This window comes from Geotrypetes seraphini, chromosome 15, assembly GCF_902459505.1.
Source record: "Geotrypetes seraphini chromosome 15, aGeoSer1.1, whole genome shotgun sequence".
NCBI lineage: Eukaryota > Metazoa > Chordata > Amphibia > Gymnophiona > Dermophiidae > Geotrypetes > Geotrypetes seraphini.
The window spans coordinates 56,604,747-56,617,855 of NC_047098.1; the positions used below are offsets into that span (position 1 = coordinate 56,604,747).

General features: G+C 41.6%; 1 protein-coding gene across 7 annotated transcripts in view; it reads left to right on the forward strand.

The window, feature by feature from the left end:
* GTF2IRD1 (GTF2I repeat domain containing 1) overlaps positions 1-13,109 on the forward strand; it is a 224,296-nt gene that overhangs the window by 76,769 nt on the left and 134,418 nt on the right. For 6 of the 7 annotated variants that reach the window (XM_033922239.1, XM_033922236.1, XM_033922237.1 and 3 more), the window contains exons 2-3: positions 5,723-5,851; positions 11,892-12,033. In XM_033922239.1, the coding sequence (XP_033778130.1) occupies positions 5,729-5,851; positions 11,892-12,033 (265 nt within the window). In that variant the 5' untranslated portion in view covers positions 5,723-5,728. Of the gene's footprint in view, positions 1-5,466; positions 5,586-5,722; positions 5,852-11,891; positions 12,034-13,109 lie in introns of all 7 variants that reach the window. The other variant, XM_033922234.1, reaches the window with a different exon arrangement.

Genomic DNA, 13,109 nt, shown 5'->3' on the forward strand with positions numbered 1-13,109 from the left:
CTTAAATTGTCCTATACTTGGCTCATGTAACAACATAAGAATAGCCTTACTGGGTCAGACCAAAGGTCCATCAAGCCCAGTAGCCCATTTTCACAGTGGCCAATCCAGGTCACTAGCACAAGGAGAGCAACATTCCATGCTACCGATCCAGGGCAGACAGTGGTTTTCCCCATGTCTTTCTCAATAACAGATTATAGACTTTACAAGTCAGAAAGATGCTCAGGTGCATAGGGAAAAGAATGCCCAGCAGGAAAAAAAAGAGGCAACAGGGCCTTTGTATAAGACTCTGGTGAGGCCTCATTTAGAATACGCATTTTCAAAAAGATATAAACAAGATGGAGTCAATCAAGAGAGCAGCTACATAATTGGTCTGTAGTCTCTGTCATAAAGTGTATGGCAGTGTCTCGCAAACCTTTTGGCTGGCGGCACATTAAATACAGTGTCCCAGCCAGAAGGCACCTGGAAGTGCGCGGAGGCCATCTGGCTACAACCCGCTTTGGTGGAGGGATCCAGGAGGTGCGGGGAGAGGAGGAGAGATGCCGGCCAGGAGGAGTGTCATCTGCGCTGGCTGATTTCCTACAGGATGTGCCTCTTTTTTTAATTTATTATTATTATTATTACCTTGTATCTTAATATACGTTCAAATTTGGATTTTACAATAATTCGCTTAGTATTTTATTTGTTATCATTATTTTGTATTTTATCATACATTCAAATTTGGATTTTAATGTACATCGCTTAGTATTTTATGTATAAGCGATTCATCAAATTTCGAATAAGCTTGAAACTTGACTCCCCGAAGCCACGGCTTTAGGGTGCACTGCCAGCTCAGCTGACTGGGGATAACTTCTCCTACTGCGATCAACTTATGGCTGCTGTGGCCTGACTTTAGGATCCTGCGGTGGTATAGATAGGCAGCTAAAATGTAGGCCAGGATTTTCTGGGCCGTGAATTGCGGCTAGGTATCTGCTCTAGCCCGACTAACACCACTTCTGCCGTTGGCCACGCCTACTTTGGCATTCTGTGACCTAAAGCAGCTACCCAGCTGTGATGCCAGCCACCTTTTATTTAGGCATCGGTAGGTGCTGCTGTTTTTTCGGCATTTTTGACAGTGTTTTTCAGTTAACTTAGGCATTGGCAGGATGCCTAAGTTTAGGTGCTGGTTATAGAATTTCCCTGTTAGTCCACCATTTCCCCGGGTACAAAATAAGAACCTGTATAAACCATTTGAATGTGTAACCACAAAAAGGCAGAATACAATCCCTTTCCCTTCCCCCCTTTTCTTTTCTTCCTCCTCCTTTTCCCTTCCCCATCAGATCCAGCATTTCTTCTCCTCTCCCCCTTCCCACCAAGTCCAGCATCTCTCCTCTCTACCCAGCTTCCCCCCCCCCGACACCCCTGATCCAGACCCACCTCTAAAGGCAGGAGTTAATGCCCAATCATTTCTGTCTTCAGTGCCATCATTGATGGCGCATGACCCCAGCAATGTGTTCCAACATATATTGCAAGGGGTCAGTCTGCCAGACAAGGCAATGCTATGAGCCTGGTTTCTGTAAAGCAAAGGCTATTAAGATGTGAATACTGAGTAAGGTCAGAAATAAAATGAATCTTATTACAGAGAGAGCAAACATTGATTTTTACAGTCTTCTGGGAAAATTATAGAAGGTAAAACCTATCAGGGCAGAAGGCTATAAGAGACCCCATTTGGGAATATAGGGATGAAGTTACTGTATCTATGAGTAAAAACAGATATGTGTGCAGACTTCAAATAGTGCAAAAAAGAAATGCAAGGCCTGATTAATTGAATAAAAGAGCAGCATGAGAATTGATTTTGCTTTGAAAAGTACAGAAAGTAGGCCCAAATTTAGATTATAAGCACCAAGTATTGTCACCACTACTTGCCCTTGCAACTTGCTCCTCTAGAGGGGCTCTGGTTGGAGAATAAGTCCTTTGTCAAGATATAATATTTATATGAGGGTGGTTTGAAAACTTTGGTATAAAAGCAAGTTAAACAATGCAGTCTCCATAGACAGCTATACGCTTAGTCCAGCGAATTTCCAATTTTATTGTATGCTATTTTTCCTACAATATGAAAAAAATGGAAGCTTGCCGGGCTAAGTGTATAGCCTTCGATGTTGTTTAATTTGCTTTTTACCAAACTTTTCAAACTACCCTCGTATGTTTTTTTTTTTTTCTTCTAAAATTTCTTTTCCTGCTGTAAGTCAAGAGAACAAAAAGATTTTTTCCTGCTGTTAGATCTCCAGATTAAAATAATGCAAAAAATTTGATGTGGGCCTTTATTTTGTAATCACTTTCATCCCAGAATTCTTGGTTTTATTACCCTGATGCTTCCAAGTCAAAACACAAATCCCAGAATTTAAAACTTTAGCTACTCCTAAAAAAGTCAAAATGGATAAACTGAAGGACAGCAAATTACCTGAAAGAAGATAAGGCTGGTAGATAACTCTGTTGTGGCTGTGGTCCTGTTGGAAGTCCAGAATGGGTGTTTATCTTCGTTTTAGAATATGCCTTCGGTAGTATGATGGACTGTGGTTGTTGTTTAAGGCCTCAGAAAGGAATTTGTTTTTTTGCCTGAAGAAAAACTGGAGATAATTATGGGCTACTGTTTATAAAATTTCCCTGGTTCATAGCTAAATGTGGTATTTGGAAAAGTCTAATGTGTGATGGATTGATGTGTACTTTCAACCAAATCATCTGTTTAACTATTGACTGTGTTGGTTCTCAGCATCAGCCTGGGGTCTTTTACTGCTGTTTAAGGATCAATAAATATTGTTCTGCATTTCTGGTATTACCCAATCACTCTAGACAAGTTCAACTCCTATGCTTCTGATCAGTTACCAGATGCCTCTGTAACAGTCAGCCTCGTTTCATAAAACAAGCAAGATAAACATGCAGAGCATGGTTCATGTAATTCTTTCTAATACCTCTATATATGTATGTATTTCCCCATACCCCCCATCGTACATTGCGTTCATCTAATCAAAACTTGCTATCCATCCCCTCTTTAAGATACATTAACACTTATGTGCACTAGCATCTTTTCTGTCATGGCCACTACCATCTGGAATTCAGCACCAAATTATATAAGAGAAATTACATCCCTTGATAAATTTAAAAGTAACTTGAAGGCCTTTCTTTTTAAAGATGCATTCGGTGTATAATAGTCCTTCTAAGGACAGTAATGGAAATCTGTTCCTTGCCATTTATTAATCATTTTAGCTTATTTTACATTATTCTAGACTATTTTTATTTTTTCCCCTTCTTTTTGTTTTGGTCCCTCGCCCCCTCTTTCTCTTTATACAAATTGCATTTCTGCCCTTCTCCATTTTGTATCAGTAAATTAATGTTTGTCAGCAGTGCTCCCTCTAAGCGGGCGGGTGTTGTGGGCAAAATTTTTTTCGCTGTGCGCTACAAATATCGGGCGCCAGCGCCAACTCGCCCGATTCTCCTCTCGCCGCCCTGCCATCTCCGTACGCCGTGCGCTGTGACGTAAACTTGTGCGCTGCGATGCAATATTTTGTGCGCCAGCGCACGCCAGCGCAGCTTAGAGGGAACACTGTTTTGTCAGTGCATTTGATTGTTTGTAGCATTGTTTGTAATTTGTTTTTAACGTACGTTCTTATTACACCTTGTTTTTATATTATGCAAAACCGCTTTGAATAAGGCGGTATATCAAATTTTTTAATAAACCTGAATGTATGGGGATATGCATGTGGATGTGTGCAAATTGTGGTTGCCTATTTGTGTTAGTGCTGCCCTTTTTGTAGCAGTGTTAGGTACATGTTGTTACTGATTGGTTTGTGGGGTGTTGAAGTACTTGCAGAGGGATATTTTGGGGGATAGGGCCATTTGTGGGGGGGTTGTTTATGGATGTGAAGGCAAATTGTTAGGTGATGGGGCTGTTTTTTGAGGGTAGTAACAGTTTGTGGTTTCGTGGGACAGTTGTAGGGGGAAGAGTTTTGGGGTAGGACCATTAGAGTTTTGGGGTGAGGGCAGTTTGTAGGATAGTATTTTTTTTAGGGGTGGTAACAGTTTTATGGGTTCATGGGGTAGTTTTTGGGGTGGAATATCTGAGGTGGGACAGGTTGTGGGAGATGGCTAGGACAGTTCGTAGGATGATATTTTTTTACGTGGTTGTATTTTTGGGGTAAAGTACATGGAGTGGGGCTGTTGTGTGTGTGGGGGGGGGTTGATGCACTAAAGCTTTGAGGGTAGTTTGCAGAGGGGTAGTTTTTTGGGGTGAGACAGTGTGTAATGAAACAGTTTGTGAAGTGGTGGGGCAGATGCAGGAAATAGTTTATGTGGTGATGGATTGGGTGATGGAATAGTAGAGAACAGGGAGGTGCAGTTTGAAAGGAAGACTTATTTAACTGTTAGGCTTGCTGTATTAAAGTGTGTGTTGTCTACAACAGCTGGAACTCCTAATCCCATAGAAATGCATTGGGCCATTGGGGGGGGGGAGGCTTATTTTTTCTGGAAACCTTAGCCCATTTATGAACTTGTACTTTTACCAGTTTTTCTCACAAGCCAAGTTTCATCCTTCCCTGCACCCATAGAAATGGCTTGGGACATTTTTGGGGGAGGAGAGGGGACCTTTGATGGCCCATATTTCTCTGTTATCCCCCCCCCCCCATCTGATGTGGCCCATTTTGGAACTCAATATATCTTTTTTACCAGTTTTTTCTAAAATGCCAGGTTTCACCCTATTCTGTTAGATTTCCTATGCTAGAAACAAACAAACCAAAAAAAAATGCTACCAAAATTGGAATTCTTGTTCCCATAGAAATGTATGAGACATTTTATTTGGGTGGGGAGGGAGTCTAATTCTCTGAAATCCTTGGTCCAATTTGGACTAATCGTGTCTCTCTTTGTTTGCTGGTTGGTTGGTTTTTTCAGTGTGCAGTTTCAGCCCGTTCCATTAAATCTTTGGCGAGTTATTTTCCCCCCAGATGGACAAACCAACCAACCAATCTTCTCAGTCACTTTTCTGTAATTCTTTCCAACTTGCTCCATGTTGGAAAGAATAAACATGGTGCCCTAATTATCAACGGGTAACCTGGTGGAAGGTCTCCCTACTGGGTTAGCTTGTACTCAGAGGACCGAAACATGGGGCGTGCAGAATAGAGTGGGTGGGAGGGGGATACAGTCATGACCTGGGACATCTACGTGGGATCCCTACAGAGGCCTAGTAAGACACTCAGACTTGATAGGGCGGGTCAGTAGAGTGGGCAGACTTGGTGGGCTATAGCCCTTTTCTGCCGTCACCTTTCTATGTTTCTATGTTTCTATGACCTTGTTTGGGGCAAATCTTTTGAAAACCAGATACCAATGTGACTGGCAAAGCATTTCCTTGCTCCTTTTTGGGAAGTTTGCCAGTTTCCTGCAGAGGGTTTTGGAGCCATCAAACAGAGTGCTTTGATTGATGGCTGCTTGTTTTCCCTACAGTACTCTGCTCCAGCACGTTAATAGCGACCTACTTACAGGAATGTGAGGTTGTCAAGCTTCCAGTCTGAAGTGCTGGAAAACTTCTCAAGTACGGCAGGAGAGAAAAAGTGGGAAATCAGGTGAATGTGAAAAGACATCGACTGCCGAAATTAACCTCAAATATGTGGCTGAAGATTAATTTGTGAGCTATATGTTTGCAAAAAGGGTGCAGCATTAGAACTGAATAACCAACACTTGCTTTTGTGATTTCTTCTAGGTGACCATGGCCCTGGTAGTGAAGCACTTGGAAGGAACCTCCAATAACTTCAGACATGATCATAGGATTCCAGTTTTTCCAGGAAAAGATGAAATTATCAGCAGCCTAATATCAGCCTTAGATTCAATGGTTAGTAAAAATACTAAGTAGGGCTGTACCAAATATTTGTATTCGATTCAGCCCTGAATACATTATTTGTATTTGGCCGAATCCAAATAATCCGGGGCTCTACTGTGCTAAGTCCTACTGAAATAAACATTGATCTCTGATTTCATGTTGCTTCTTTTATTATTTGTTATGTTAAATCTCAAGGCCCATTATTTGCATTTGGCTGAATAATATTTTTCATTATTCATATTTGGCTAGGATTATCAGATGTCCGGAAAAACCCGGACATGTCTTTTTTTTTAGAGGACTGTCCGGGTGCCTGGAGGGACTTCCAAAACCCAGCAGTTTGTCTAGGTTTTGGAAATCCTGAGCTTAGATGCTGTGTCTGGAAGATAATCAAGAACATCAAACGGACCTTTTCTAAATAGTCCACTCTCACTTTGATTTGGTGGGGTTGATTGGAGGCAATAAAGGTGACCATAGCACCTAAGACTAATTTTAAGCATGCTCCTGGCTGACCTTCCAACTCTTTGGGCCCCTTTTACAAAGCTGCAGTAGCGATGCTGCCGTGGTAAATGCACCATTTCCCAAAGGGAATGGGCTTCGGTGCATTTATTAAGTCAGCATCGCTACTGCGGCATTGTAAAAAGGGGCCCTTTATTCAAAACTATTGACAAAATGTTGTTTGCTATCCTCTGGAAATCAAAGTCCAAATCAAAGTGTGTGGCGCCGTGATTGGAGCTACAGCCTCAGCACCCTGGGGTTGTGGGTTCAAACCCCGTGCTGCTCCTTGTGACCCTGGGCAAGTCATTCAGTCTTCCATAGCCCCAGGTACATTAGATAGAGTGTGAGCCCACCGGGACAGATAGGGAAAATGCTTGAGTACCTGATTGTAAAAACCGCTTAGATAACCTTGATAGGCGGTATAAAAACACCTAATAATAAACTTGATATAGCTGCCAGAACTTTAAAACTTTCAAAAAAACTCAGGTGGAGTAAACTTCCCTGACTTTCCCAAATATCATGCTGCTTTTATTATTACAGATGGAAAGGTTACAGATGGTTGAATACAAATCCTGCAATATATTCTTTAGTTACTCCTTCTTGGCTCACAAGAAATGAATAGCAAGGTTCCCTTAAATATTACCACTCTTCACCTACCCTTAAAAATAATAATGTCACTATTGCCACAATGTCTGCTTTTATTCGGCTATCAAATAAATTATCATCTTAACCTTCTAAAAAGAATAATTTTATTATTTGGTCCAACAAAGACATTATGAGATTAAAAAGACCTATCAACTGGCCAGAATGGAAAGCACGTAACAACATATGGTTTATAAATCAATTAATATCTAATCATCGGACTAGAGGACATGGAATGAAGCTAAGGGGGGACAGGTTCAGGACTAATGTCAGGAAGTTCTGCTTCACTCAGAGAGTGGTTGACACCTGGAATGCCCTCCCAGATGAGATTATTGCGGAATCGACCGTCCTAGGCTTCAAGAGCAAACTAGATACATATCTCCTTAAGAGAGGCATATAAGGATATGGTGGACCATAAATTACGACAGGTGTACACCTGGCAGGGCCTCCGCGTGTGCGGATCGCCGGACTTGATGGACCGAAGGTCTGATCCGGAGATGGCAGTTCTTATGTTCTTATGTTATCTCTAAAAACCTTTACTCAGTTGCTCTCAATTTTACTGTTGGGTACAATTATCTCATACGTTGAATAAGAAGAATTGGGACTTTCCACTCTTTCATGAGAAATGCTAAATTTATGTCTTTCTTGAAAAAACAAGTACTAGGTTCTAGAAAGCTTCACTATTTTATCGATCCTTTCAAGTTAACAAAAAGTTGACTGCTGTGTAAAACGCTGACAGTTTTAGCTTTCACAAAGCAGCAAGAAGAGGGAGTGTAAGTACATGCCAAGTACTGAAGCAAAAAAGTGCACCAAGGGCCTTGCAGAATGGGATACAAGAGTTCTCTTTATTAAATGACCCAGCACGGGCTGTGCTTTGGCAGATATGCCTTCATTAGGGGTCTACTGTGTTCAAAAAATTAATGTGTCTAAATATGAAAACCCTTAAAACAATCTTCACGAAGCTGGTTTAGGAAAACAGTTTGTGTTACCACTCAGTTTGTGTTACCACTCAGATTCTATGGCTGAGCTCCTCATAGAATCGCCTTCAAATTGCTTTCTAGTGTGTATAAGATCCATCGTTCAGGTTTGCCTCTCTATCTCTAGACATTTGACACCATATACACAAACTAGATCACAATCACATCAACTATACAGTATATTCCCTCTCTTTGTCAAATATGCTATGATTCAACCTGCTCAAGTATCTTCAGTATTATAGGACTATCTCTTTGGAATGCCTTACCCTTGACATCAGATTAAAACAGACATTTTCAGAATTTCATTCAGCATTGAAAACTTACTTATTCAAAGATGCACTCTATATTGAAATTAGGTTTTCTGTGCTTCTCGGCACACGGGCTCTATCTGCTGGATGGCATACTCTTCACTGGTAAAGTAATTCCTGTACTTTCCTACTTTTTCTATATTATATGTTCCTCCTTTTTAAAATTTTAAATGTCTCTGAACCATAATGTTTTTCTTTATAAACCACCTGGATAGCTATTACCCTAGGCTTAGGGCAGTATCTCAAATTTTAAATAAAACTTGAAACTTGATATATTGCACCATGTGTCTTTGGTAATCTGAAGTTGTGATGCTCTCAGAGCAACGTGGTATACAATATTGGCAGTTGTAATCTAAGTGGCGCCTAAGGCCTGGCTTCCCTGGGTAGGCCCACTCTTGCCATCAGAAGTTAAGCAGGGTCAGGCCTGCTAGTACCTGGATGGGGGACCATTGGGGAATACTAGGTGCAAGGCTCTATGTTGGGCAGCAGCGACATAGTGGAGCCACACACTGTATGGGAGAAGGCAATGGCAAACCATTCCTGTATTCTGCCTTGAAACATTACAAGGATGATTCCTCACTATGCATGCAGCCATGGGTCGATGGTCGACTCAAAGCCATACACACATACAATATAATTGGCATACCAAGCACACAGCTCTTGTGGTCAAGCTTGCTGATTTTGGGACACCGCTGGTCGCATAAACCACAAGTGTGGGTGACCTGCTATACTTTAGCGATTACCACTGTGATTGTGTCTCAAAATTACATAAATGAGAAGATCATTCTGTTCCCATAACAGATTGTACAAAAAACATTTTGATGTACATATGGTAGTGCCAGATGGTAAACCAATGAGAAAGCAAGAGTTTGTTCACAAATGTTCAATAAGACTTAGATTGGGTTTTTTTTTATCAACTAGAATTCTTAGGCCTCTGTTTTGCAAAATTCTTAGGCCATGTTAGGTTTGGGGTAGCTGGAGTGAAGAGGGAGGGGCTAGCTGATTCTGTTCCATTATAATATTCTCCAGTACCTACATTTTTGAACCCCTCTTACTTTTGCAGATGAGACCTTAAAAGGAAATTTTAAAACATTTTGGCAGGTAAAGCAGTATTTTAAGTGCAGTAATTTAGTTTTAATAAAACTGCCCTCCTAATAAGGGGGCAGTTCTATAAAAGGGCACCTGGTAGAAGCCTATTCTATGAAGGACCATAGGCGCCAACTTTCCTTTATAAAAATCTAGTGTAGCCAACTATATACACAGCTAAATGAGCACTCAGCCCCGGATTCTGTAAACGGTGCAGTTTTTGGTGGCCGCCAATCATGCAATGGCGCTGTAGAGAATCACTCTTCTGGGAAAAATAGACGCTGGAAATGTAGGCCAGGGCTTTCAAGGCCTACATTTCCGGCACCTACCTTTTGATGTGAATCACGTCTACGTAGGTGCTTTACAGCGCCTAATGCCACCTCCGGCATTAGCCACACCCACAGTGGCATTAGGTGCCATAAAGCGACTACGGAGGCTTGACGCCATTGCCAGTTTTTTAGGCGCTGGTAGGTAACTTGAAAATCGGTCTAAAATGTTGTTTAAATGATGTTTTTCACTGGTTAGACGCCCACTGGCGCCTAAGTTAAGTCGCCATTTCTAGAATATGGGCCTTAATGCCAGCCATAGAGCAGGTGTAAATGGTCTTGACTAAGGGCTCCTTTTACTAAGCTGCTGTGAAAAGTGGCCTTAGCTTGCACTTATATGGCTAAGGCCATTTTTACCACAGCTGGAGAATGGCTGATTCTCCATTTTCCATATTATTAGCCATGTGCTAAAGTTCACATGCAAAATGAGAAATAAACAACGAAGGAGATCTTCGGTGCTCAGTCACTTTAGTGTGTAATAAGACTCAACATGATCGTGTTTTGGCCCTAAAAGGCCTGCCTCAGGAGTCTGAATAATGATTGGGAAATGATTATTAAAAAGTATCTCAGACGATCAATGCATATGTTGTGGTATGTAAAACCATTATAATGACTTCTATTTATTTATGATGGAACAAGGCTTAACAATCAAGTTGTTCAGCATGGAGCCGTCACTCTGCTCAGAAAATGAAGTCAATATTGGTTTTACATACTACAACATATGCATTGATCGTCTGCGATACTTTTTAATAATCACTTCCCAATCATTCAGACTCTTGAGACAGACCTTTTAGGGCCGAAACACCATAAAGTGATTGAGTACTGAAGGTCACCTTCATTGTTTATTGCTTTCCAAGACTCGGGAAGGTATCTCCTGTTCCTTTGTCATGCAAAATGAGCAATGTCACTCTTCAAGCAAAGCACTTTGATATCATGCAATAATGTAAAAGTTAGGGTTACCAGATTTTCCTGAAGGAAAATAAGGACCCATGGTCACACCCCCCCAGGCCTGCTCAGTTCTGCCCGCATCACGCCCTGTACCGCCCCAGCCCCGTCCCCAGCCCCACCCCCTTAGCCCGTTCTTGTGTGCGTGACATCGCAACACGCATTGGCAGATGCCGTCCCGACGTCAGAAGCTTTTCAAAACCCGGACAAAGTGCTGGGTTTTGAAAAGCTATCCGGACCGCTGGACATGTCCTTAAAAGGAGACCTGTCCGGGGATAACGCTAGTGAAAGTGAACCTTAAACACCCAGGCACTATGATGAAAATCTTGTGCCTTTATTGGGGTAATGTTTCTTCTCGGTTCACATTAGGAATATTAGGTGATCTGATACCTGGTTAAGTGAACCATGCAATGAAGCTGCTATATGAAATTTTGAAGAGCAAGCAAACACTGCTGTTTGAATTGACACTAACCCCTGATGAAGCTTGATTAGTGAAACAGTAGAACCATCCGGACGAACATAAGTGTTTTGCAATTTAATTTAATTTCACAAGTTTGATATAACAACAGCTTCCTAATGTGATATTGCAGTGAACCGATGAGAAGAAACATTACCCCAGTAAAGGCACAAGATTATCATCATAGTGCCTGGGTGTTGGAGGTTTACTTTCACATTATTGCACGATATCAAAGTGATTTGCTTGAAGTGTGAGGTTACTCATTTTGCATGTGATGATTTGATTTAGTTGGGCAATTCCTTGCGTTTCCAATTTTTTGGTGGGGATTTTCCTGTGCTAATGTTGCCATTAGCATACGGCCATTGCCAAAAATGAGCATGTGAGCCTTTACTGGCTTTAAAAGCGACTGCCGATTCCGTGTCAATCACGCAATGGTACTGGGTACAGAATCACACTTCCAGTAAAGGAAGTCACAGGAAATGTAGGCCAGAGTTTTCCAGGCCCACATTTCCAGTGCCTGTCTTTGAAGTGAATCATGCACTTTAAGCCACCTAATGCCACTTCCGGTGTTTGCCATGCCCACAGTGGCATTAGGTGGCCTAAAGCACCTGCAGAGGTACAATTCAGGCGCCTTTTTTTAGGCACCGGTAGGCACATTAACTTTGCAGTTTTTAGCCGTTTACCTAAACAGAGCAGAAGCATTCCTAATGCCAGGGACAGGATTAGCATTTACAGATAATGTTAATGTAAATTGATAAGTGGCTCATTTTCCTGGTGATAAACTGCTCCTCTCTCGCCATTAAACTCTCTTTCCAGTGTTCAGCACTTTCCAAATTGAATGCCGAGGTGGCCTGCATTGCTGTGTATGATGAGAGCACATTTGTGGCCGGGTCAGAGAAAGGGAGAGTCTTCATGAACACCAGGAAAGACCTGCGGTCAGACTTCCAAAAGTTTTGTGGTAGGTGGTACCAGTTTTTGTTTTCGGGATCTGTGAGCCTGCGTTTTCATTGGTAGATGATGTCCCTAGCTCCATCTCATGCTGGTTATGTACTCGTATGTGAGGAATGGAGTTCTGGATTGTTTTCAGAGGGAAGAAGGTTATGTCGACTTGAGCAGGAGGTGATAGGGATCAGTGATTGTATCCATCATTTTATGACGAGCTTTGCTACCAGTTCTGTGGCATAAGAAGTCCATACAGAAGACTATTTTCAAAACCTTTTAGCCATGTGTTTAATGATTACCACTGTTTTTCTACATGATACTCTAGTATGTATTTCACGGATTAAACCTGTACATAGGTGTGATGCATTAGTGCATTAATTAAGACAGCTAGGGTACCCTTTTAATAATCTCTCCACCTCTTCACAGTATGTGTGTTGTTTCACAATATGTGTACTTTTGGCATCTTCAGAAAGGAATTGGGCTGCAGAAAGTGAAGGGAAAGTGCCTGGAGGAATGCAGGTGCAAAGTCCACAGATAAGCCTGTATCCACAGTATTTGCCTAATATGATGTCAAAAAAGAAAAATTCCACAGCGAGTTTCTCTTTCCTTATTTGCTTCTGGGCGTTGTACCTGCATATCCGCAAGCTCCTGAGGCAACTTCATAATTGTCCTCATAATCAATATAGAGGGACAATTCCTGAATACAGTTGCCAACTGCTTCTGTGTCATGAGGATTGTGCTAATCCAGTCCAGGCTTTATTTATTTATCTGTCATTCTGATCGCAGACACATGTAAATACCAGTTTCAGAAAGCCACTGTTTGCATATGGAGATCTACAGAGTGCAGAGCTTTCAAAGGGTTTGTGGTTTGGGAATGTCAGTGTATGGGAGAAAATCTCTAGCTTAGACTTTATAGTAGCTCAAAGGCATGCATAGGTTTTTTAAAACGTGTATTATTTTGGTCATGGCTTTACACGAAGGATTAAAGGAGTCGTCCTCCTTAATCTTATGTAGTTTATTTCTACCTTCAGAGTAAAACTAGGTTTGAATTGCAGCCTCACTGTTTAGTTGGTGGCACCTACACATGCAGGT